The 26,457-nt window shown below is 36.4% G+C and overlaps 1 protein-coding gene across 1 annotated transcript in view; it reads left to right on the top strand.

Annotated features, from left to right (window-relative positions):
• The window catches only part of COL24A1 (collagen type XXIV alpha 1 chain), a 388,303-nt gene that overhangs the window by 256,644 nt on the left and 105,202 nt on the right, over positions 1-26,457 (top strand). The window contains exons 33-37 of the mRNA XM_030912579.1: positions 5,823-5,876; positions 8,016-8,069; positions 8,634-8,687; positions 10,003-10,056; positions 10,216-10,323. Of these exons, the coding sequence (XP_030768439.1) occupies positions 5,823-5,876; positions 8,016-8,069; positions 8,634-8,687; positions 10,003-10,056; positions 10,216-10,323 (324 nt within the window). The remainder of the gene's footprint in view (positions 1-5,822; positions 5,877-8,015; positions 8,070-8,633; positions 8,688-10,002; positions 10,057-10,215; positions 10,324-26,457) is intronic.

Raw genomic sequence — 26,457 nt, 5'->3', positions numbered from 1 at the left:
GAGGCAGAGTTTGCAGTGTGCCAAGATCATGCCACTACACTCCAGCCTGGGTGACAGAGTGAGACTCCATCTCAATAATGAAATAAACATAAAAATAAAAAATAAAATGAGAAGCCAAAAAAATAAAAAAGAAGAAGAAGACCAAAGAAGAAGCAATAAAGAACAAAGACAACAAATGAAAACTAACAACTATGGTATATACTAGCTCAATGATACCATAGTCACTTAAATGTCAATGGTCTAAGTATACCACTTAAGAGATTGCCAAAGTGAATATGAAAGCAAGACCCAATTGTATGTTGTCTTCAGGAAATCCGTTTGAAATATGAAGGAAAGTATACCGTGCTAATGTTCATCAAAGGAAAGCTGGAAATGTTTGTATGTCAGAGAAAGCAGTCTTCAGAACAAGAAAAATTATCAGGGTAAAGAGAGACACGGCACAATGATAGCAGGGTCATTTCTCCAAGATGGCATAACAATACTTAATTCACCTGACAACGGAGCATCAAAATACATGAAGCAAATGCTGAGATAATTTTCAAGGAAAAATAGGTGACTCTATTATTATAGTTGGAGACAATAACACCCCTCTATCAGTAATTGAGAGACCCAGCAGGCAGAAAATTAATCAACAGAGAGTACCGTAAGTCAAGTAGATCTAATTTACATTTATAAAATATATGTTATCCAACAACAGTAGAATACACACTCTTCACAAACTGACATAGAACACTCACCAAGAGAGACCAAATTCTGGGCCATAAAACACCTTAACAAATTTAAAAGACTAGACATCATACAACGTTTGCTCTCAGACTACAGTAACAGAAAATGACTGGAGATTTCCAAAATATTTGGAGATTAAATAATACACTTTTAATAACTTATTGGTCAAAAAAGGAGTTTCAGGAATAATTTAAAAATATTTTGAACTAAATGAAAATATAGTTTGTCAAAATTCTTGAGATGCAGTGCCTAGAGGGAAATTTATAGCACTGAATCAAAATACAAGGAAAGAAGAAATACTTAAGATTAGTAATCTAAGCTTCCATCCTAGGAAACTATAAAAGAAAAGCAAATTAAATACAAAGTAAGCAGAAGAAAATAAGTAATGAAAATCAGCAGAAATCAGTGAAATTGAAAACAGGAAAACAATAGAGAACATCAGTGCAACCAAAATTAATCAACCTCAGGCCAGGCTAACCAAGGGGGAAAAAAAGAGAAAATACAAATTACTAATATCAGAAGTGAAAGAGAGGCCATCACTACTGATTTCATTAGCATTAAAATGATAATAAATGGATATTATGAGCAATTCTATTTTCATAATTTTTTTTTTCTTTTTTGAGACGGAGTCTTGCTCTGTCACCCAGGCTAGTGGTGTGATCTCAGCTCACTGCAACCTCCGCCTCCCGGGTTCAAGTGATTCTCCTGCCTCAGCCTCCTGAGTAGCTGGGATTACAGGTGCGTGCCACCATGCCTGGCTAACGTTTTTTTTATATTTGTAGTAGAAATGGGGTTTCACCAGGTTGGTCAGGCTGATCTCAAACTTCTGACCTTGTGATTGGCCTGCCTTGGCCTCCCAATATTTCCACAAATTTGATAACTTAAATGAAATAGACCAATTCCTTAAAAGACATATTTTACCAAAATTCATATAAACAGAAAAGGATAACCTGAATAGGTTTGATTTGACTTGATTTGATTTGATTTCCATCAATATCTTCATCAACCTGTATTGATGAAGAAATAGAATCAATCACTAACCCTCTCAAACAGAAAGGTCTCAGGTTATCTCATTGGTGAATTCAACTAAACATTTAAAGAACAAATGATACCAGTTATGTGCAAGCTGTTCCAGAAAATAGAAACAACAGAATATTTCCTAATTATGTGAGGCCACATACGTGAGGCCATTACATGAGCATTACCCTAATAAAAAAACAGACAAACACATCACAAGAAAAGAAAACTATAGACCAATATCATTCATGACCATAGATGTAAAATCCTCAACAAAATATTAGCAAATTGAATGAAACAATGTATAAACAGAATTTGCATCATAACCAAGTGTAATTTTTTCCAGGTATACAAGGCTGGTTTAACAGTGGAATGTCAGTTAATGTAATCCACCACCTCAACAGGCTAAATAAGAAAATATGATATGAAAAGATGCAGAAAAATCTTTTGACAAAACCCAACAACCATTCATGATAAAAAAAAAAAAAAAAAACTCTCAAACTTGAAATAAAGGGGCACTTCCTCAGCTTTTTGAAAAACATATTTTTTAAAAAATCTTATAGCCAACATTATACTTACTGGTGAGAAAACTAGATACTTTTAAGAGCAAGGGAATAAGGAAAACATGTTCCTCCTTTGTTAAATTTTAACTCCTATTCAGCATTGTCCTGGAAGTCCTAGCTAGTGCAATAAGAAAAGAAAATAAAAAGCATACAATTTGGGAAAGAAGAAATAAAACTGTCTTCCTTTGTAGATGGCATGGCTGTCTGTGTAAAAAATCTTCAAGAACTTATTTTTTAAACTCCCTAAACTAATAAGCAGTTATAATGAGATTGTAGCATAACAGGTTATAAATTAATATACAAAACTCAATTGTTTTTCTATATTACCAGCAATGAGTAATTGAAATTTAAAATGAAAAACACAATATCATTTACATTAGCAACAAAAAAGAAAGAAATAGGTATAAATCTAACAAAATATATGTAAGATCTGTATGAGGAAAACTTTGATCAAAGAAATTAAATGGAAGGATATTTCATGGTCATAGGTAGAAAGACTCAATATTGTTAAGATATTAGTTCTTCACAAATTGATCTATCAATTCAATGCAGTTCTAATCAAAATCCAAGCAAGTTACATTGTAGATATTAACAGATTCTAAAGTTTCTATGGAAAGGCAAAAGACCCAGAATAGCCAATACAATATTGAAAAACAAAGTTGGAGAACTGACACAAACTTCAAGATTTACTGTAAAACTACAGTAATCAAGACAGTGTAATATTGGCAAAAGAACAGACAAGTACAGTTGACCCTTGAACAACATGGGTTTGAACTGCAAAGGTCCTCTTATTTGTGGATTTTCTTCCACCTCTGCTACCCCTGAGACAGCAAGAACAACCCCTCCTCTTCTTCCACCTCCTCAGCCTACTTAGCATGGAGACAATGAGGATGAAGATCTTGATGATGCTCTACTTCCACTTAAGAATACAGTATTCTTTATTCTAGCTTACTTTAAAACTACAGTATATAATATACATATAAAATATGTGTATATGTATAATACATATATAAAATATCTGTTAAACACCTGCTTATGTTATTAGCAAGTCATCCAGTCAATAGTAGGCTATAAGTGGTTACATTTTTGGGGAGTTGAAAGTTGTACTCAGATTTTTAACTGTGCAGGAGATTGGCACTGTAACCCTTATGTTGGTTTAAATTTCAACTGTAGTTCATTGGAACAGAATGGTGAGCCCAGAAATAGAACACAGATATACTCTTTGTTCTACACAATATACACAGTATATAGTCACAAATAAAGTCAGGTGATCTGTGACAAAGGAGCAAAGACAATACAATGGATAGTCTTTTCAACAAATTATGCTGGAACAAATAGATACTCACATGCAAAACATGAATCTAGATGCAGATCTTATACCTCACATACACACACACACACACACACACACACACACACACACACACCCTCAAAATGAATCATAGACTTACATGTAAAAAACAAAACCATAAAACTCCTAAAATATAAACATAGAAGAAAATCGATGTGACCTGAGGTTTGTTGATGAGTTTTTATCTACATCCCCAAAAGGGCAGCCCATGAAAGAAAAAAATTGGTAAGTTGGACTTCATTAACATCTTTTTAAATCTACCTTGAAAAAACACTGCTAAGAGAATGAAGAGACAGTCCACAGACTGGGAGAAAATATTTTCAAAATATATATCTGATAAATCTGACTTGTATCTAAAATATAGAAAAAACATTTAAAAGTCAACAATTTTCTTTAAAAACCAGTTAAAATGTTGGCAAAAGATCTGAACAGACACCACACCAAAGAAGATATAGAAATAGTATAGAAGCATGTAAAAATATGCTCAACATCATATGTCATTAGAGAATTGCAAATTAAAACAATAATGACATACCTCTATACACCTGTTAGAATGGCTAAAATCTAAAATTTTGATGATGCCAAAGGTTGGCAAGGATGTGGAACAACAGGAGCTCTCATTCATTGCTAGTGGGAATGCAAAATGGTCCAGCCACTTTGGAAGACAGATTTTTACAAAGGTAGGCGTACTCTTACTATATGATCCGGTGATCATGCTCCTTAGTGTTTACCCAAATGAATTGAAAACTTATGTCCACACAAAAACCTGTACAAGAATGTTTATAGCAGCTTTATTTATAGGTGCAAAAAATTTGAAGCAACCAGTATGAATCAATATGTCTGCTATAATTGGACCATGTTTCCCCAAAATTCATATGTTGAAATCCCAATCCCCAAGGTAATGGTATTATAGGGCAGGATCTTTGGGCTGCTGTGCCCTCATTATTGGGATTAGTGCCTTTATAAAAGAGGCATGCAAGAGCTAGCTTGCCCCTTCTAACATGTGAGGACACAACTAGAAGGCACCATCTATGAAGCAGAAAGTGGGCCTTCACCAGACACTGAATCTGCCAGCACCTTTATCTTGGACTTTCCAGCCTCCAGAACTGTGGGAAATAAATTTCTGTGGTTTATAAGCTATTAATGTATACTATTTTGTTATAGAATCCTGAGTTAACTAAAACGATGTCCAATGAATAAATGGATAAAACAAACTGTGATATACCCATACAATGGAATATTATTCAGCATTAAAAATAAGTGAGCTATCAAGCCACAAAAATTTACAAAGGAAACTTAAATGCATACTACTAAGTTAAAGAAGTCAGTATGAAAAGGTTACATGCTGTATGATTCCAACTGTATAACATTCTTGAGGGGTAAAACTACACAGTCAGTAAAAAAAAGATCATATATTTACATCTTTAAGATGCAAATTTCTTTGTCACATATTTGCTAGGAATTTTGAGTAGATGAATGACTATTACATATATTAAATAAGATACCTTGTCAAAATGCTTAGCACAATATATGATACTTATGAGGTGCTTAATATTGAATGAATGAGTGAATTAGAGAATAAAAGAATGAATGCCACTCTTTTCTTTGTAATACAAGCATAGCTTAGTAAATTTATTTTAAAAACACATGTGAGGCTGGGCGCGGTGGCTCACGCCTATAATCCCAGCACTTTGGGAGGCTGAGGCAGGTGGATCACCTGAAGTCAGGAGTTCGTGACCAGCCTGGCCAACATAGTGAAACCCCATCTCTACTACAAATATGAAAATTAGCCAAACGTGGTGACGGTTGCCTGTAATCCCAGCTACTTGGGAGGCTGAAGCAGGAGAATTGCTTGACCCTGGGAGGCGGAGGTTGCAGTGAGTGGAGACTGCGCCACTGCACTCCAGCTGGGCAACAAGAGTGAAACTCAGTCTCAGAAAAAAAAAGAAACAAAAACACATGCACACACACACACACATGAATCAACTAAAGATAAAATTTTGTCTATACAGAGTAAAGTAATATGTTGATAAATGTATTATGTATTTACATAATTATGTATTATGTAAATATGTATTCTATTATAAAACCCATATCCAGATGCATACATTTACTGACCCAGAGTAAACTTTTATTCTCATATCTTACATTTTATTTTAATATAGGGCCTGCGAGGACTGCAAGGTGATGTTGGACCTCCTGGAGAAATGGGCATTGAGGTAAATTTTTTGTGGCTCATTCTTGTTCATAAATATTCTACTTTTTGTAAGACTCTAAGGTAAAAATAATTAGATATATATTATGAGGAATACTTCCATAGGATTGTTTCATATTTAGAAAAAAGCCTAAAATTCCATTAAAAGCAGAGATGATTATTATATGTCTAATTTTATACATATGAAGTTCTCCTCTAATAATTACCTCATTGAGATGACAGAACAAAAAGTAGATAGAGCTTTCCCTTCACTGATTTAAAGTTGACTTGAAAACCTTTCATTCTAAGATATTATATGCCCTGTATAGGAGAATACTGAGACATTACCTAATTTACGATATATTTTGGAATTACAAGCCAAATTTGTTATAAATATCCAATTATTTTATTTCCATTGTTTGTAACTTTAGTACTAAATAAATCAAGCCAATTCTTTCCCCCTTTGGCTGCTGTGAAACTGCTCTCTCTTGATTTGCCACTTCACCTTCTCATTAGCCTTTCTGAGTCTTGACATGAAGTTGCCCTTTTACTTCCTTGGCTTAGTGATCATATTATTACAGTGACTTTAATTACCAATTTTACTCTGATAGATCTCAACTTGGTAGCTGTGTTTTATACCTCTCTCCTCAGATTCAATTATTGATTTCCTGTTATCTTTTTAAACATCCCCCTAGATATCCCACAGACATCTACAATTCAAAATATCTAAACCAAATCTATTACTTTCCCACTGTTCTTCCTCTGTTTAATTCCCATCTCAATGAAAGATACCCCTTATACCCAATAACCCAAAACAGAGAGTCATCCTAGACTCCTTCTTCTACCTAATCCTCTCTAATCAGTGACCATTTCCTTTTGAATAGACCTCCTCCTGCCCATTCTTCTTAAATCTACCCTTTCCTCTTTATCCCTATTGCCAGTGCACTATCCCCTACACTCTCATGCCATGTCTCCTCCAACTCCTATAATTCCATCATCTACTTGTTGCCAGTTTAACTTTCTTTTTTTTTTTTTTTTTTTTTTTTTTTTGAGACGGAGTCTCGCTCTGTCACCCAGGCTGGAGTGCAGTGGCACGATCTCGGCTCACTGCAAGCTCTGCCTCCTGGGTTCACACCACTCTCCTGCCTCAGCCTCCGGAGTAGCTGGGACTACAGGTGCCTGCCACCTCGCCCAGCTAGTTTTTTGTTTTGTTTTTTTTTGTTTGTTTGTTTGTTTGTTTGTTTGTTTGTTTGTTTTGGTAGAGACGGGGTTTCACCGTGTTAGCCAGGATGGTCTCGATCTCCTGACCTCGTGATCTGCCCGTCTCGGCCTCCCAAAGTGCTGGGATTACAGGCTTGAGCCACCGCACCGGGCCCAGTTTATCTTTCTTATATCATTCATTTCTTTTAAATGTTTCAAGAGTTCTCATGGCCTTTAGGATAAAATGCCAATTTCTTAACATGGTAAATAATGGTTTACATGACTTAATTTCTGCAGACCTGTTCACCTGTGTCCCCAATAAAACTCTTCTCCTCCCTAAAGGGAAGGGAGGGGCACACATAGCATGCTCACAAATAAGGTAAATGTCTCTTGGAGACAAAAATAGTTGTAACATCAGCAATAGTAGGAACTTTAGGCCTGGAAATAGCCAGAGGTTGCAAGAACTTGTATGTTCTCAAAGTAAAGAAAACTGAAAGCTTCCCAACAAAAATGGACCCACCATGAAAGAAGGCTGGAAAAGAAGCTGTGTGTGTGTGTCTGTCTGTCTGTCTGTGTGTCTTCTATAATATGAATAAATTTATCTCTTATTTGCATGATATTTTTATGAAACCAACAAAGAAAAATGAATTTTTTAAGTAAGTAAATTCCTGAAGGCACTACAGAAAGGGAAAGGAAGAACAAATCCTTTTGGATGAAGTTTAAAGGATGACAGAGAGGATTAGAAGAAATGGATCTTGAAAGTTCTAATTTTAGATGAGGTTGTCTTTACATTTGAACTATTAAAGGGTGTCAGAAAGTATCTGTTCTTATGCTATGAAGTTGATAAAGGGACAGCAATTATGCCCTTTTGGACACAGGTATCTCACCCTTGAGTTCAGTGTTACCACCATCTTCTCATGAGATTGCTGTTGCCTTTGTAATGTGTCAAATTATTCTCTTGTAGGGACCTCCAGGCATTGAGGGAGAATCTGGTCTGCAAGGTGAACCAGGTGCAAAGGTAACCTTCTAAAAACTAATGGAGAGTCTCTAAACTTTCATCATTGAATCCCCTACACTTGCTACCATTGAATCCCCTACATTTGCCAATTTGAAAGAAGGTGGAAGCCCCCAGAGAAAAATTTGGAACTCCTATTCCTTATGACAGCAGTCCCCAACCTATTTGTCTGGCACCAGGGACCAGTTTCATGGAAGAGAGTTTTTCCACAGATGGAAGCGGAGCAGGGGATGGTTTCAGGATGAAACTGTCCCATCTTAGATCATCAGGCATTAGATTCTCATAAAGATTGTGCAACCCAGATCCCTCAAATGCACGGTTCACAATAGAGTTCATGCTTCTGTGAGAATCTAATGTTGCCACTGATCAGACAGGAGGTGGAGCTCAGACAGTAATGCTGTGTCACCAGCTGTTCACCTCCTGTTGTGTGGCGCAGTTCCTAACAGGCCTTGGACAGGTGCCCTCTACGGCCCAGGCGTTGGGGAACTGTGCCTTATGACACGCCTTCCGTAATTAGCCATGCAGTCTTAGTAGAAAAGAGTTTAATCTTTCCCTTTGTTTCCTCAGGGAGATGTTGGACCTGCAGGAAGTGTTGGAGAAACTGGGGAACCAGGTTTACGGGTGAGTGCCCACTGGAAACTCTTAATACACTAACCCGCTTCTTTCAGAGACTCAAAACTTATTAGTCTAAACACTCAAAAATAGGATAATAAACCTTTCTGGTACATTATAGAAAATGTTTGGTTTTATTTCATAATTTCAAAAGCTGCATGCCAAATCTTGTCCCTATTCTAATTTAGTAGTATTTAGAGTCTTAACCTCATATGTCCTTTTCTCAAAATCAGGTATACTTTGTAGAACCCTTACCAAAAACGTGGAGTCACTGTGATTGTCACTAATGTCAGCATTAAGAAGAAATTCACAAATATCAGTGATCATCTCTCAGAATAGTTCATGACCTCACAAGACAGATAAAAGATTGAAATCTAATTTATAGATTTAATTTGCTCTAAAAAAACCAAACCTATGATCATGCAAAGTTAACAAGATGCAAGGACATAATTGCAAATTGTTGCAGTTAGATAGCTTTGAGAAGTTATCCTAATATAGACAGCCTTTATTCTGAGCTGTGGTAAGGAGTTGTTTCCTAAGATAATAGTGCCCAAGATAATTTTAAGAAACATTTGTTCACTAAAAGGCAAAGTAGGGAGATATATTTTGTATCTAGCTTCTTCCTTTTTACTTTCCCTTTTTTGTGTGGAGTGGGGTGAATGGGAGGTGAGGATAATAGAAATGTCAGTGATAGAAAAGATGGAACAACTATAAAGATGCACTAATTAATTTACTTTTAAATAATTTCAGTATCAAGAAAGCCAGTCCTACTTTAATAGCTTTATAAAGTATGGCTCTACATTTCTGCAAGTTCCATATCTAAAAGACAAGTAATTAATGTACCAGAGCCTCAATCTTTACCTCTCTACTGAAAGGGAGAAAATATGGAAACTCTAAAAATCTGGTAGAGTGGTCATAACTGAATCAAGTTATATTAGCCCATGTAAATTCAATATAGCAAAGCACTATAATTTTATGAGATGCAGTATTTACATTTCTTGAACTCAGAAACACAAGTCTAGCTGTATAAAATTCTAGAGCTACCAAATGGATTTATATTACTTTAATTATCTAAAATTTACTAATATTCTGGGATCATCTTATATTTGAATTTATGACACTCTGAATCATGAAATCATCTTCAGAGCTATTCAAGGCAAATTAAATCATGCTCATTGTACTGTCAAATCCTCTTTAGAAATAAAGTAATAGAAATAAGTGAACACAAATTTGTTATTTTCCATATATGCTGTGGGCTAAAAGTAAAATAAGATAAATGATATAGCAAAAAAAATTCAATCATACTGTTTCTGCTACAAAATAGGGTGAACCAGGAGCTCCTGGAGAAGAAGGTCTCCAAGGAAAAGATGGGTTAAAGGTAAATTATACTTTTAACATTATATATAAAATAGATGCTTTGTAAAATCTTTAAAATATTAGACACCATTATTTTTGTGTGGCAAACAAAAACCTGCTTTTTGTTGGCATAATTATTTCACTATATTCCTTTACAAAAAATTTTTTTATTGCATTACAGGGAGTTTCAGGAGGAAGGGGACTTCCTGGAGAGGATGGAGAAAAAGGAGACATGGGTTTACCAGGAATTATAGGGCCCTTGGGTAGATCAGGCCAAATGGGCCTTCCGGTAAGTACTGCTGGGTTCACTTTCAAATACTAAGTGAATTCACTGCCTGTATGTATACACATGCACACACCTACACACGCTCTGACCTCCTTATATATCCAGTGGGTAATTGTATATGTGGAACTGTGGCTTGAGAGAAGGACAAGTCAGAACTGATTATCAGCCCTCCTAAGATCCACAGAGGAAAGATGCTTTTCCCATAAGCCATGTAACTTCTGTCATAAAGCATTTATAAAGGAATATTTTATGTTGTCTTGAACTTAGTTTGATTAAATATTTTGGATCTATATTCCTATAACTGACATTATTGTTGTAGAGTAATATCCCAACTCCAGGATGAAACAAGAAATTCTTTGCAAGCATAATATGAGCTATCAGATCTGATCCTAAATTTTGTTATTACTTCAAGGGAAGTTCTAAACATCATATTAAACAAATTATCTCACCTCAAGACAAATGGAAGATGTGAACAAATAATAAGAATAATGGTCAGTCCTGCAATCCCAGCACTTTGGGAAGGCAAAGTGGGTGGATCACCTGAGGTTAGGAGTTATAGACCAGCCTGGTCAACATGGTGAAACCCCTTCTCCACTAAAAATACAAAAATTAGATGGGCACCACGGTGCACACTTGTAATTCCAGCTACTCGGGAGGCTGAGGCAGGAGAATCACTTGAACCCGGGAGGCTGAGGTTACAGTGAGCCAAGATCATGTCACTGCACTCCAGCCTGGGAGACACAGTGAGACTCCATCTAAAAAAAAAAGAGAGAGAGAGAGAGTGAATAGCACCCTTTTGCTTAAATGCTTAATTTATATTTATTGTAGTCTTCCAGATACAGCCTATCTGGTCATTCTATTGTTTCATTTTTACTGTTCCCTTTTTCTTGTCTCATATCTTTAAACATGGGTTCTCCTCAAAGTTATTGTCTTTACTTCTCTAAATGTTCATGCCTTCGGAGGTATTCTCCTATCTTGGAGTCATCCCTTTTGACCCTACCAGAAAATGGTTTCTCTTTCTTCTGTACTCTGGCAGTTTTATTCTGCCTTTTAAAGATTGCAACATTTAAGCATGTGGGTCTCTTCCCCAAGAGAAAGCATAGCTCTTCAAAACCAGATACTCTGTCTTTGCTCCTTCCCATAAACCACAGTGCTTCTGTGCTCCAGCATTTCCACATGGGAGCTCAGTAAAGACTGAGGAACTAATTATGAGTAAACTGATCATGCAGGCAGACTGCAAGACAAAGTAATGGTTTACAGAGTTTATAATTTTCAACTTTTTTTTCTGTCCTTCTCTTTTCCTATGGTTTCTAACCTGCAGATCATTGAATGGGCCCTGCCCCAATCAGTTCAATTAGGTTTGCAGGACTAAGAGGAAAGCTCTATCTGGAAGAAAACAACAAATATCATAAATGAAACACAAGCTAGCTGTCTTACTATTCATTTTTATCAATGACTATAATTCCTTTAGCAGCAATTAAAATAATATTATAACACATCTACCCCCAAATATTAGCATATTTCAAAATAACATTTGAAGAATGAAGATAAACCAGAAGTATCAGATATTTTTGAGCACTGGCAAATGGCAACTTTTTTCTCTTCAGTTTTACAATAGTAATAAAGTGCCCATTTCTTCTCTGTCCTGCTCTCAGTCCTGAAGAACTGTAATGGGTGTTCCACTACAGCAAATACAAAGTACTTAGGAATCCCAAAAAATTATTTTTTTATGAGATGGAGTCTCACTCTGTCACCCAGGTTGGAGTGCAATGGCACGATCTAGGCTCACTGCAACCTCTGCCTCCCGGGTTCAAGAGATTCTCTTACCTCTGCCTCCAGATTAGCTGGGACTACAGGCACGCACCACCATGCCAGGCTAATTTTTGTATTTTTAGTAGAGATGGGGTTTTACCATGTGGGTCAGGCTGGTCTCAAACTCCTGACCTCAACTGATCCACCAGCCTCGGCCTCCCAAAGTGCTGGGATTACAGGCGTGAGCCACTGCACCCAGCCCCCAAAATTATCTTAAACATTATTAGTCCAAACATTAAACAATATAATTTCACTTATATACTGTCATAGAATCTTCCCAATAACCTATAGATGTTATTATTCCCTATTTTACAACTGGGAAAAAAACTTAGAAAAAGCTAAGAGATTTGTACAAGGTAATATAGCAGATGGCACTGCTTTATTTATTTACTAAAGAATAAAGAAATCACTAAAGAAATTATTAATAAAGAATATTTTCCTTTAGACAGAGTCTCACTTTGTCACCCAGAAGTGCAGTGGCACGATTTTGGCTCACTGCAACCTCTCCCTCCCGGGTGCAAGCGATTCTCCTGCCTCAACCTCCTGAGTAGCTGGGAATACAGGCACCCACGACCATGCCCACCTAATTTTTGTATTTTTATAAGAAACAGAGTTTCACCATGTTGGCCAGGCTGGTCTCAAACTCCTGAACTCAAGTAAATCCTCCCACTTTGGCCTCCCAAAGTGCTAGAATTACAGGCATGAGCCACTGTACCCAGCCATTAAAGAACTTACTTTATTTTCTGGGTTTGTGTCTCTAAGCCTTGCTTACCCATGGGTTAACCAGCTTTGGCCCCATATTTTTCCTTTCTAGAGTTCTTAATAATTTTCATATTTGTTAAAGGACTCATCCCTCTTCCATTAGCATCACGCCTGTACCCACAGAGAAGCCAAGTAACAAATGCCAAGAAAGTGATTATCTTCCTGATAATTCTTGTCAAATTTGTTTTTAGGTTGAAAAACCATCAACAGTTATTCATATTTTAGCATATATTTTTAAAAACTCAACTAGCATAGTTCTCTAGCAGAATCCTAAGTGTTTGTAGGGAGGGGAAAAACAGAATTAAGAAAAGGGAAGGTCTAAACATATACCATAGAATAACACAGCAAGGAATCCCAAAGAGGAATGATACAGTATGACAGCTGGTGACGAGTAGAGCAGAGATGGAAAAGGTGCTCAAAACAAGTCATGGAAAAATGATAAACACAGATTTCATCTGCTTCATAATTTTTCCCAGGAAAAATCATGCCTAGTACACATCTTTGGTGCCTTTTTATAGTAACACCACATGTGTGTTTTTTTATTCTTTTTGTTGTTCTCCTTGGAATTTTAAATGGCTTTCAGCTTATAAACTCAATAAAAATACCATGGCATATTTTTTCAAAAGAATTTTGCGATCCAAGGAACTATTGCTTAATCAGACAGCCTAATGCCGGATTTGTTTTTGCACTTTAAAAATTCTTCCTTAGGCAGTGTCACAAAGATGCTACCTTGGATTCTTACAAAATAAATAAGAAAGAGAGTAAGAGAAAGAAATAAAACTTTTTTTTTTCAAGGAAAGAAAAGATCTCCTTACTTCCTAGAAGATTGAGGAATGAGATCTGGATTGAAAAAATAAAGCAAGAGAAGCATCAGTAATGAATTCCAAATCCAGGAGTTAGATTTCTTTAAACAGAAAAAAAAAAATTGTGTATTTTATGCTTGAATCTTGTGCTAAAATGTTCAGTTGCCTAAATGCATAACTCTGCATGAGAAAAGAATTGGGAAGCTTCTGAAAAGAAACATCTGTCTGACTTATGGTCTGTTATCTATGCTAAAAAATCTACCACTGTGTTATCTAAGATCTGAACAGACATGCAACTATCAACGCCGAAGTTGGATGTATTAAAATGAAGTTGTCCTGTTTCATATGTTTAGGAGAAAATTTGGTTGGATTTATTGAAATGTGGTTTTTACTACCTGTTTAAGGTGGTATGATAATAGGTAGAGGTGAATATCTTAAGGGAAGATAAAATGAAATAAAGTGCCCTTCTCAAATAAGTTTTTTAAATAAGATCTTAAAAGTGAAGTCATAAAGATGAGAAGAATATCAATAGTTAGAAAAGAACGATAAGATATATGTGTTTCTTGTTTCTAACAGTTTCCTTGGAAACAATCAGTTGGGAATTTAGGGTCAATGGTATTAAGTGGCATTATGGAGTAAATGATTATCTAAATCTTTATCATCGGAATGGTTTCTGTGACTCTGGTGTTAGGCTTGTTTATTCTGAGCAGTTTCATCATAAAGCAACGCAAACAGCAAGCCCTACACTGACCACTGTGTCCCTGATCTCCCACTAAAGAGCTGTACATTGTTGAGTGAGTCATTCTTTAATTTATATGTTCACACATGACACAAAATAAAGGGGTTGGAACTGTACAAAACTTCCCAAGATGGTTGTGTCAGGAGGGATACTAAGTTAGCAGGGCCCCATTTTTTTCTGTTCCTGTATCTGTCAGGAAAGATCCTTGTATGTTTTTTTAACATAGATTTTTAACATAGATTTTCTTTGGAAGTAAAGGTTCTAAGGCTTTAAAAAATGCATGATCTTAGATTTTCTAAACTTTTATTCAGCCTTACAGACTGTGATTCTATAAAATATTTTTGTTCATTTGTGAATTCAGTGAGGTTTTTGTGTACCTTCTGTAAGCCAAGAACTCTACTAAACATTAGGGATACAGAGGGATACAGTGGGGAACAAGACTACCAAGTTTCCTGATCCTCAAATGTTATAATCTAATGAAGAAGACTGACAGATTAAAAGATCACTGCAGACTGTGACAATGCAATAATGGAAATAAACATAGTAATGAAAGAGAATAACTGATGATGGGTAGAAAAGTCAACTAGTTAAAGATAGAGAACATAGTTCAGCTAGGGTAGTGAGAGAAGGCTTCTCTGAATAGGGGACAGTTATATTGAGACATGAAGAATAAAAAGGAACCCATCATGCAAAGAACTGTGGGAAGATTCTTCAAGACAGATGAAGCAGCAAGGGCCGAGATATAGAGGTGAGAATGAGCTAAGTATTTTGAGAAAACTGAAAGGAAGCTATTACAGCTGCAGCATAATAAATAGTGAAAAGTTGTTTGAGATGAGCTTGAAGAAATAGGTAGGAAGTAGATCATGAGGGACTTTTTAAGCTATGATAAGAAATCTGGGTTTTATTCAAAGTGTGGTTAGTGTTATTGGCTATCTCAAGAAATGAAACAAATCACAGGAAAAGAACAAAATAAATTTCATTTAGAAAAGCACATCATACGCAAAGACAATTCAATGAGAGAAAGAATGGTCTTTTCACCAAATGGTGCTGGAACAACTGGATAACCACATGCAAAAGAATAAAGTTGAACCCTTCCTTATGCTACAGAAAAAATGGACTCAAAATGAGTCATAGACCTAAATGTAAGAGCTAAAACTGTAAAAGTCTTAGAAGAAAACATAGGAGTATGTCTTCATGATAAATTGGACTTCATTAAAATTAAAAGCTTTTTGGTTCATAGGACACAATCAGGAAAGTAAAATGTCAACCCACATAATGGGAGAAAATATTTGAAAATCATATATGATAAGGGACTCATATCCAGAATATATTAACAATATGATAATAAGATAACATAAATGAAAAGTGGATAGACAAATATCCAAAGAAGATATACAAATGGCTAATAAGTACATGAAAAGATGCTCAATATCATTACAAATATCAGGAAAATGCAAATAAAAACCACAGTGAGATACCACTTCATACCTACTAGGATGGTTAGTGTTAATGAGGATATAGAGAAATTGGAACTGTTATACATTGCTGATGAGATATAAAATCTGCAGTTTCTTTGTAAACCACTTTGTCAGTTCTGCAAAATGTTAAACATGGACTTAACATATGACCCAGCAATTCCACTTCTAGGTATATATGTCCAAGAGAATTGCGTTTAAACAAAAACTTGTACATGAATTTTCACAGCACATGATTCATAAGAGCCAGAAAGTAGAAACAACCCAAATGGGCATCACTTGATGAATTAATAAATAACATGTGAAATATTGTTTGACAATAAAAAGAATGATGTACTAGTACATGGTACAACATGGATGAACCTTGAAAACATTATGCTAAATGAAAGAAACAATTCACTAGAAACCACATATTGTACTTTTTTTTTTTTTTTTTTGAGACGGAGTCTTGCTCTGTCACCCAGGCCAGAGTGCAGTGGCATGATCTCGGCTCACTGCAAGCTCCGCCTTCCGGGTTCACGACATTCTCCTGCTTCAGCCTCCCGAGTAGCTGGAACTACAGGTACCTGCCACCACGCCCGGCTAATTTTTTGTATTTTTAGTAGAGACCGGGTTTCACCGTGTTAGCCAGGATGGTCTCGATCTCTCTGCCTCCCAAAGAGCTGGGGTTACAGGTGTGAGCCACTGCACCCGGCCCACATATTGTACTTTTATAGGAAATATCATAAATAGGCAAATCTATACATACAGAAAGTGGATTACTAGTTGCCTAGCGCTACAGGGGTTAGAAAGAAATGGGGAGTGACTTCTTATGATAATGAGATTTTTGGCTGGCGCGGTGGCTCAAGCCTGTAATCCCAGCACTTTGGGAGGCCGAGACGGGCGGATCACGAGGTCAGGAGATCGAGACCATCCTGGCTAACAAAGTGAAACCCCGTCTCTACTAAAAAATACAAAAAACTAGCCGGGCGAGGTGGCGGGCGCCTGTAGTCCCAGCTACTCGGGAGGCTGAGGCAGGAGAATGGCGTGAACCCGGGAGGCGGAGCTTGCAGTGAGCTGAGATTGCGCCACTGCACTCCAGCCTGGGCGACAGAGCGAGACTCCATCTCAGGGAAAAAAAAAAAAAAAAAGATAATGAGATTTTGGGGGGGAGTAAGGAAAATGTTCTAAAATTGATTTTGGTGATGGTTGTTCAACTATGTGAATATACTAAAAATCGTCGAATTGTACACATTAAATGGGCACATAATTCATATACATGATATGTGGATATCATGTATGAATATATACATATCGTGACTGCCACATGTGTAAATGTGAATTATTCCTCAATAAGTCTGTTTTAAAAAATAGATTTGATGTGATACTTCTGAGACAAAACAGCTACTTTCGCAAAGTCTAAAATAGGGAGTCCCAACTGGTTCCTCTATTTTAGTAAGCAACAGCAAGCTGACTATTCTCAATCAACATGACATAGATAAATGACATATATAAATTGTATAAAATAGCATTTTTAAAAAGATGGGGTCTTCCTATGTTGCCCAGGCTGGACGTAAACTCCTGGGCCCAAGGAATTCTCCTGCCTCAGCCTCCCAAATAGGTGGGACTGTAGGCACACACCAAAAAAATAGCATTCTTCTTTCTGTAATTATTGAATAAATCCATTTTAGCATGTACATTGTAAAAAAAAAAAAAGTTGCTATTTTTCCTATATGCCCTGGAAACCTCTGGATACACAAATGGGTTGCAGTGGGCAATGTTAACTTTTAAAAGCCAACATTTTGGAGCAAAATATTATTTACACATTTCAGGAAAAGCACTAAAATAAACCAGCCTACTAGCAGTGGAAATTTACACTTCCTCCTAAAAAAATATAGCAACAACATATCCTTCAAGAGAAAAATACTGAACAAATAACCAGGGGGTTCTTTCTGATTATAATAACAAGAAAATACCATATAGAAAAGGGCAGCCCCTTTTCTCATACATAATGGGTTCTTTACATATGTGCAGAAGTTTACTGTGCAAAAGTTTCCTAATAGATTCATATGTTCTGTTCCCTAGAAGCTAAAAAGTATTATTAAAATCTCTCACTATACTTTGCCTTTTACTCACAAACCTTGGTTTTACTTTCGACATTTAATGCATGTTCTTTAAAATGTTATTTTCTTACAAGTGAATACGTAATAGACTAGCTTACTGTCTGATTAGGGCTAATTATTTTCAACTTTGGGCATACATTCTGTGAAGGAAATAAAGATTGAGTGCAGTGATTCATACCTATAAACCCGGCACTTTGGGAGGCTGAGATGGGAGGATCACTTGAGCCCTGGAGTTCAAGACCACCCTGGGCAACATAAAGAAACCCCCATCTCTACCAAAAAAATTTAAAAGTTTGCTGGGTGTGGTGGCTTACACCTGTGGTCCCAGCTACTTTAGAGGCTGGGGTGGGAGCATTTGCTTGAGATTGCTGGGAGGTCAAGGCTGCAGTGAGGCATGATCATGCCACTGCACTCCAGCCTAGTGACAGAGCAAGACTGTCGAAAAGAAAGAAAAGAAAAGAAAGAAAGAAAGAAAGAAAGAAAGAAAGAAAGAAAGAAAGAAAGAAAGAAAGAAAGAAAGAAAGAAAGAAAGAAAGAAAAAGAAAGAAAGAAGGAAGGAAGGAAGGAAGGAAAGAAAGAAAAGAAAGAAAGAGAGAAAGAAAGAAAGAAAGGAAAGGAAAAAAAGAGGGAGGGAGGGAAAGAAGGAAGGAAGGAAGGAAGGAAGGAAGGAAGGAAGGAAGGAAGGAAGGAAGGAAGGAAAAGATAGAAAAGGGAAAGAAGGGCAGGGAAGGAGGGAGAGAAGAAGGGCAGGGAAGGAGGGAGGGAAGAAGGGAAGGGAAGGAGGGAGGGAGAGAGGGAGTGAGAGAGGGAGGAAGGGAGAGAGGGAGGGAGGGAGAGAGGGAGGGAGGGAGGAAGGCAGGAAGGAAGGAAGGAAGGAAGAGGAAGGAAGGAAGGAAGGAAGGAAGGAAGGAAGAGAGGGAGGGAGGAAGGGAGAAAATATGTTACTGGGATGTGGAGTGACTAGGTAAAGGAGTTACCTATTTGGGGTGATCACAGAAGTGCTACCTGAGGCTGCATTGAGACAGGCACCTAAGCATAGAGAAAGCCACCTATGTGATTATCTGAGGAAAAGAGATTTCTAAATAGAGGGAATATGTAATGCAAAGGCCCTAAGGCAGAAGGGGTCTTGATCTATTTTATAAAAAAGGAAAGAAAAAAATGGAAAAGAGCCCTGTATCTAGATTATAGTAAATAATTGGAAAACATGATGTCAGAGAAATGGTAGGAGTCAGATCATAGGGTATTATAGACCATGATAGGAGGTTTAGTGATTATTCTCATTGCAATGGACAGTCATGTGGAAGGTTTTGAACAGGGAGAAGGGTATGATTAAAATTGTTAGTGATTATTTGGGCTATTGTGAAGAAGTGGACTATGGGGTTAAAAGTGGACCAAACCACTTATAAAGCTTTGGCAGTAGTCTAGATGAAAAATGATGGTGGCTTGGAATGAGAAAACACAGTGATAGTGAATAATGATCAGATTCAAGACATATTTTAGAGGCATAGCTGACTGAATTTGCTCCTGGTTTAGATGTTGAGAAGATGGGATAAAGTAATAAATAATAAACCCTAGATTTTAGCCTGAGCAACTGAATGGATGATCATGCCATTAAATGTGTAACAGAGCAACAAATTTGTACTTAGAGATATGCAAATATGTAACTTATTTATTTCTGGCTCATCTGCTTTTCCTCACAAGCTCCTACTTACTGATTAGTGGAATGCAGTGGGGTTGGGGGGGCGGATGGCAAGAGGCAAAGAGAAAATTTAAAATCTGATGCAGTTGAATGCTTAATCTAATCATATAAAGTAGTAGTTTCTTCAGGTGCTCAGACTTGAGTCCTTAACTTTTCTCTTTTATTCCTTTCCAGTATTGAGTCTATATGTCTTGTGATGACAAGGATGAGGATGCCTTGGATATTGATGCAGTTGTTATTCATGCTAATTGGGACAGGGTGATCTTCCCTCACTGCCTACCCTGATGGTTTCTGGTGATGATGTTTGCGTCTAGTAATTTTCTTCTTTTTTTTTTTTTTTTTTTTTTTTGGAGAAGAGGGTTCCCTTGCTGAACTGGTCTCACATCAGGTCCCACTAATTTCTATAGATGTCTCTGAGGTCTGCTGTGGTCCTTATTCAGTACTAGCCAAGGAAACCTGCTCTTCAGCCTTTATTGTAGAGCTGTATATTCCTAGAGTAGTGATCACCCCATTCCCACCACGAACTTCCCAGCTGTTTCTGAGTTGCCGTCTACATCATATAGGAATCAAAGAGTAGCTCAGGAAAATGTAACCATATGGTCTTCCTCATTTTGACTTTGTTGAGTAACCATATTGACAGGGCTACACACCAGGTGATATCTACAAAAGATACCTTTCCAAATTCCAAATGAGTAGCTGGTAACAAAGACCTCTCTCTGACAAAACTCAGAAAAAGGAAAATATGTCTCTCTCTCCTCCTTTGCCTTCCCACATTCTCCTGGAGCCAAAACAAACAAACAAAACCTCTGTGCTTATCTTTACTTCCCCTATATCATATCCTCATCCTTCTAACATCTAGTAAAAGCCTTATAGTAATACCTGGAAAGTGTCTTCTCTATCACAGGACAGCTTTGTGTGCTAGGTGCTCCAGACTCAACTTGTGAAATGTTAAAAGTTGGAAACAAGGAAAATAGAAAAATACTATTTTAAGGCATTCAGCCTTTGGGCATACAGACACCTGAGGCTGAACAGACAAAGTCCTCATATTCAAAGAGGCAAGAAAGAAAACCATTTTACTAATTTTCAAATTTTGCCTCATTACAGTGGAGGTGGGGAAGAGTAGGAGGAAAGCAGTTTAGGATTAGGAGGAGGGATTTTGAGACTTTGGCTTTGGGTGCATAAAGTTTAAGACACCAAATAGAAATGCAAAGAGCTATCATTAGGTAGGGTAATCAGAAGGTCGGTGATGGAGTGAGAACAGGTGATATAATTCAGGAATCATTAGAATACAAATCTCTCAAAACTCTACCATTAAATGGAAATTAATCAGTCTGCTCCTGAAACTTTTGGGTAAACAATGAAATTAAAGCAGAAATCAAGAAATTCTTTGAAACTAATGAAAACCGTGATACGATATACAAAAATCTCTGGGATACAGCTAAAGCAGTGTTAAGAGGAAAGTTTATAGCACTAAATACCTACATTAAAAAGTTAGAAAAATATCTGATTAACAGCATAACATGCACCTAGAGGAACTAGAAAAACAGGAGCAAAACAACCCAAAAGCTGAAATAACCAAAATCAGAGCTGAACTGAACAAAATGGAGGTGAGAATAAAGCATACAAAAGATCAACAAAACCAAAACTTCATTTATTGAAAGAATAAATAAGATTTATAGACCACTAGCTAGACTGATAAAGAAAAACAGGGAGATGATCCAAATAAACACATTCAGAAATGACAAAGGGGATGTTACCATCAATACCACAGAAATACAAAAAACCTCAGAGACTGTTATGAACACCTCTCTGCACACAAACCAGAAAACCTAGAAGAAATTCATAAATTCCTGGAAACATACAACCTCCCAAGACTGAACCAGGAAGAAACTGAAACCCTGAACAGACCAATAATGAGTTCTGAAATTGAATCAGTAATTTAGAAACCTACCAACCAGAAAAAGCCTAGGATCAGATTGACAGCCTTATTCTACCAGAGATATAAGGAAGAGCTTGTACCAATCCTACTGAAATCATTCCAAAAAATTGAGTAGGAGGAATTCCTCCCTTATTCATTATATGAAGCCAGCATCATTCTGATATACAACAAAAAGAGAAGACTTCAGGTCAGTATCCCTGTTGAACATAGATGCAAAAATCTGTAACAAAATACTAGCAAACTGAATGTAGCAGCACATCAAAAAGCTAATCCATCACGATCAAGTAGGCTTTATTCCTGGGATGCAAGATTGGTTCAACATATGCAAATTAACAAATGTGATTCATCACATAAATAGAACTAAAAACAAAAAACATGCAATCATCTCAATAGGTGCAGTAAAAGCTTTCAATGAAATTCAACATGCCTTCATGTTAACCCTCAACAAACTTGACATTGAAAGTACATACCTCAAAATAATAACTGTCATCTATGACAAAGCCACAGCCAATTGTACACCTAATAGGCAAAAGCTGGAAGCATTCCCCTTGAGAGATGGAACTCTCACCACTCCTACTTAATATAGTATTGGAACTCTCCGTCAGAGCAATCAGACAAGAGAAAGAAGTAAAAGGCATCCAAATAGGAGAAGAGGAAGTCAAGCTCTTTTTGCAGATTACATGATTCTATACCTAGAAAACCCCATAGTCTCTGCTCAAAGGCTTCTAGATCTGATAAACAACTTCAGCAAAGTTTCAGAATACAAAATCAATGTACAAAAATTAATAGTATTTCTGTACACCAATAACATCCCAGCTGAGAAATAGATCAAGAATTCAATGCCACTCATAATAGCCACAAAAAGAATAAAATACCTAGGAATATTTGGGAGGCCAAGGCGGGTGGATCACAAGGTTAAGAGATCAAGACCATCCTGGCCAACATGGTGAAACCCCTTCTCTACTAAAAATACAAAAATTAGCTGAGCGTGATGGTGCACACCTGTAGTCCTAGCTACTCAGGAGACTGAGGCAGGAGAATCGCTTGAACCCAGCGGATGGAGATTGCAGTGAGCCATGATCGCACCACTGCATTCCAGCCTGGTGACACAGCGAGACTTCATCTCAAAAAAAAAAAAAAAACACCTAGGAATGCAGTAACCAGGAAGGTGAAAGATCTCTACAATTAGAATTACAAGAAACTGCTGAAAGAAATCAGAGACAACACAAACAAATGTAAAAGCATTCTATGCTCATGGATAGGAGGAATCAATATTGTTAAGTGGCCATACTTCTCAAAAGCAATTTAAAGACTCAATGCCAGTCCTATCAGAAAAATCAAGAACATTTTTCACAGCATTAGCAAAAGCCATTCTGAAATTCTTATGGAACCAAAAAAGAGCCCAAATAGCCAAAGCAATCCTAAGCAAAAAGAATAAGGCTGGAGGGATCCTACTACCTGACTTCAAACTATACTGCAAGTAACTAAAACAACATTGTACTGGTACAAAAACAGTTACACAGACCAATGAAACAGATTAGAGAACCCAGAAATAAAGCCACACAACTACAACTATCTGATCTTTGACAAAGCTGATAATAACAAGCAATGGGGAAAGTTTACCCTATTCAGTAGATGGTGCTGGGATGACTGGCTAGCTGTATGCAGAAGATTGAAACTGGACCCCTACCTTTTACCATATGCAAAAATCAATTTAAGATGGATTAAATACTGAAATGTAAAACCCAAAACTATAAAAACCTTAGAAGAGAACCTAGGGAATAGTATTCCGGACATCAGCCCTTGCAAATACTTCATGACAAAGATTCCAAAAGCAGTTGCATCAAAAACAAAACTTGACAGGTGAACCTAATTAAACTAAAGAGTTTCTGCACAGCAAAAGAAACTGTCAAAAGAGTAAACAGACAACCTAAGGACAGGAGAAAATATTTGCAAATTATGCATCCAACAAAGGTCTAATATCCAGAATCTGTAAAGAACTTAAATCAATAAGCAAAAAATGAACAACCCCACTAAAAATGGGTAAAGGACTTGAACATACACTTCTCAAAAGAGACATACATGTGGCCATCAAGTATATAAAAAAATTATCAATGTCACTAATCATTAGGGAAATGCAAATCAAAACCACAATGAGATACCATCTTATACCAGTCAGAATGGCTGTTATTAAAAAGTCAAAAAATAACAGATGCTGGTGAAGTTTCAGAGAAAAGCAAACACTTATACACAGCTAGTGGGAATGTAAATTACCTCAGCTACTGTGGAAAATAGTCTGGAGATTTCTCAAAGAACTTAAAAAGAACTAGCATTCGACCCAGCAATCCCATTACTGCATATATACCCAAAGGAATATAAACTGTTCTACCATAAAGATGCATGCACATTTATCTTCAGAGCAGCACCATTCACAATAGCAAAGACATGGAATCAACCTAGATCTCCATCAACAGTGGACTGGCTTAAAAAAAAATGTGGTATATATACGTCATGGAATCCTATGCAGCCACAGAAAAAGAACAAGATCATGTCCTTAGCAGCAACATGGATGCAGCTAGAGGCCATTATCCTAAGCAAATTAATGTGGGAACAGAAAACCAAATACTGCATGTTCTCCATAAGTTGGAGCTAAACCTTGAGTACACATGGACACAAAGAAGGGAGCAATTAACATCAGGGCCTGCTTGAGAGTGAAGGGTGGGAGGAGGGTGAGGATTGAAAAACTGCCTATCGGGTATTATGCTGATTACCTAGGTAACAAAATTATCTGTACACCAAATCCACGTAACACATAATTTACCTACATAACAAATCTGCAAATGTACCCCTTGAACCTAAAATAAAAGTTAGACAGAAAAAAAAAAAACATAATAACTCTGGTTACTGTGGCATGCACCTGTACTTCCAGTAACTTGAGAGGCTGAGGTGAGTGGATTGCTTGTTCCTAGGAGTTCAAGTCCTGCCTGGGCATCATAGCAAGACAGTGTGTCTAAATACATAAATAAAAGTGATATACAAAAATAGGTTCCATTCTTTTTCACCAGCAATGAGCAGTTAGATATTTTAAAATGCAATTTCCAACACAATTAGCCACAAAATTAAGTATCTAGCAATACATCTAAACAAAATATTTGTAAAAATGGTGTGGAAAATTTTTACAGTTAAAGAAATTATAATCGTTTATTAAAGAACTAAATAAATTGACAGGTATTTTATATTCACGATAGGAACACTCAATATTATAAAATTATCAATCTTCTAAATTAGTCAATACATTTAATACAATTTCAGTCAAAATCCTGATGGGATTTTTAATAAAACTTGATTGATAAAAAGTGATTTTAAGATTTGTGTGGAAAACCAAAGGGCCAACATTAAGACAACTTTAAAGAATAAGTTGTGCAGAGGTGGGATGGTTGTGGAGGAGGTGGAAGAGAACTTGACCTATCTAATATAACTTATTATTGAAGCTAGAGTAATTAAATTAGTGCCATACTCATTCACAAATAAACAAACAGACCAATGGAAACTGAAGATAATGTAGAATCAGATATAAGTATATTTTGAAACTTGATTTTTGACAAATTGATTATGCACTACAGATCTATAAGGAAATGAACTATTTAATAAATGTTACTAGTACAATTGGTTATCCAAATGGAAAAAAAAAAATACTCTCCCTCACACAAATGCACACATGCATGAACACACACAAACACATATCCTGCAAAATTAAATTCCAATTTGATTAAAGGCTTAACTGTTAAAATCAAAATCTTAAAACTCTTGGGAGAACATTTAAGATAATATTTTATGACCTTATAAAGAAAGGGCAAGCAGTAAAGAGTTCTTAAGACAAAGCACTAAAAGAAACAGAAAGAAAATATTAATGACTTTGACTGCATTAAAATTGCAAACTTGTGTTTGCCCAAAGTCATAATAAACAAGGTGAGAAAATAAGATACAGGCTGGGAGAAGAGATTTGTGATATATAGAATGAAAAAATATAAGTATGTATAAAAACATGTACATGTAACTCAATAAGGACAGCCCAGTAGAATAATGGGCACAAGATAGGAACCAGAAATTCACATATAGATATAGATGTCCGATAACTTTATGAGTAGCTATTCATTTTTCCATAATAACCAATAACATAAATTGAAATGATAATATCATTCTGCACCCATTTTAAGTCTCATACAATCAAGCATTACAGGAAATATGGAGTAAGTGGAACTCTTAAACATTGCCATTGAGGATGTAAATTGGCAAAATCACTTTGGAGAACAGTTTGGCAAATATCTGATATGCTTGGAGATGCATATATCCTAAAACCCAGCAGTTCAATTCCAGGGTACGTACCCTATAAAAACTCTTGACATGAGCACATAGAGACATGTACAGGGTGTTTATTCCAGCATTGTCTGTAATAGCAAAAGAAAACCACCAAAACTTTAGCCAATGGGAAAAATACTTAAGTTGTGGTTTGATAATAACATGGAGTCCTATAGCAGTTTTTATTTTTTTTAAGTAAATGAATTAAAGACACAGTAATTTCAAAACAAAAACGTGTTAAAAAGAAATTTCAGGAGAACACATAAAGTATAATACTGCTGTTTTTAAATTTTTAAAGATGTAAAATAACTACATATTGTTTGGGGATGCCAATGGAGTAAAATTATTAAGAAATGTGTGGGAACAATAAAATTCAAGACAATGGCTGCACCTGAGTAGAGAAAAAGGGTGATGAGTTTGGAAATTATGTGTTTAATGTGGGGCTTC

This window comes from Rhinopithecus roxellana, chromosome 12 (genome assembly GCF_007565055.1).
Source record: "Rhinopithecus roxellana isolate Shanxi Qingling chromosome 12, ASM756505v1, whole genome shotgun sequence".
NCBI classification, from domain to species: Eukaryota; Metazoa; Chordata; class Mammalia; order Primates; family Cercopithecidae; genus Rhinopithecus; species Rhinopithecus roxellana.
Note: the sequence above shows the minus strand (reverse complement) of the source record. Positions and strands in the feature narration are given on the sequence as shown.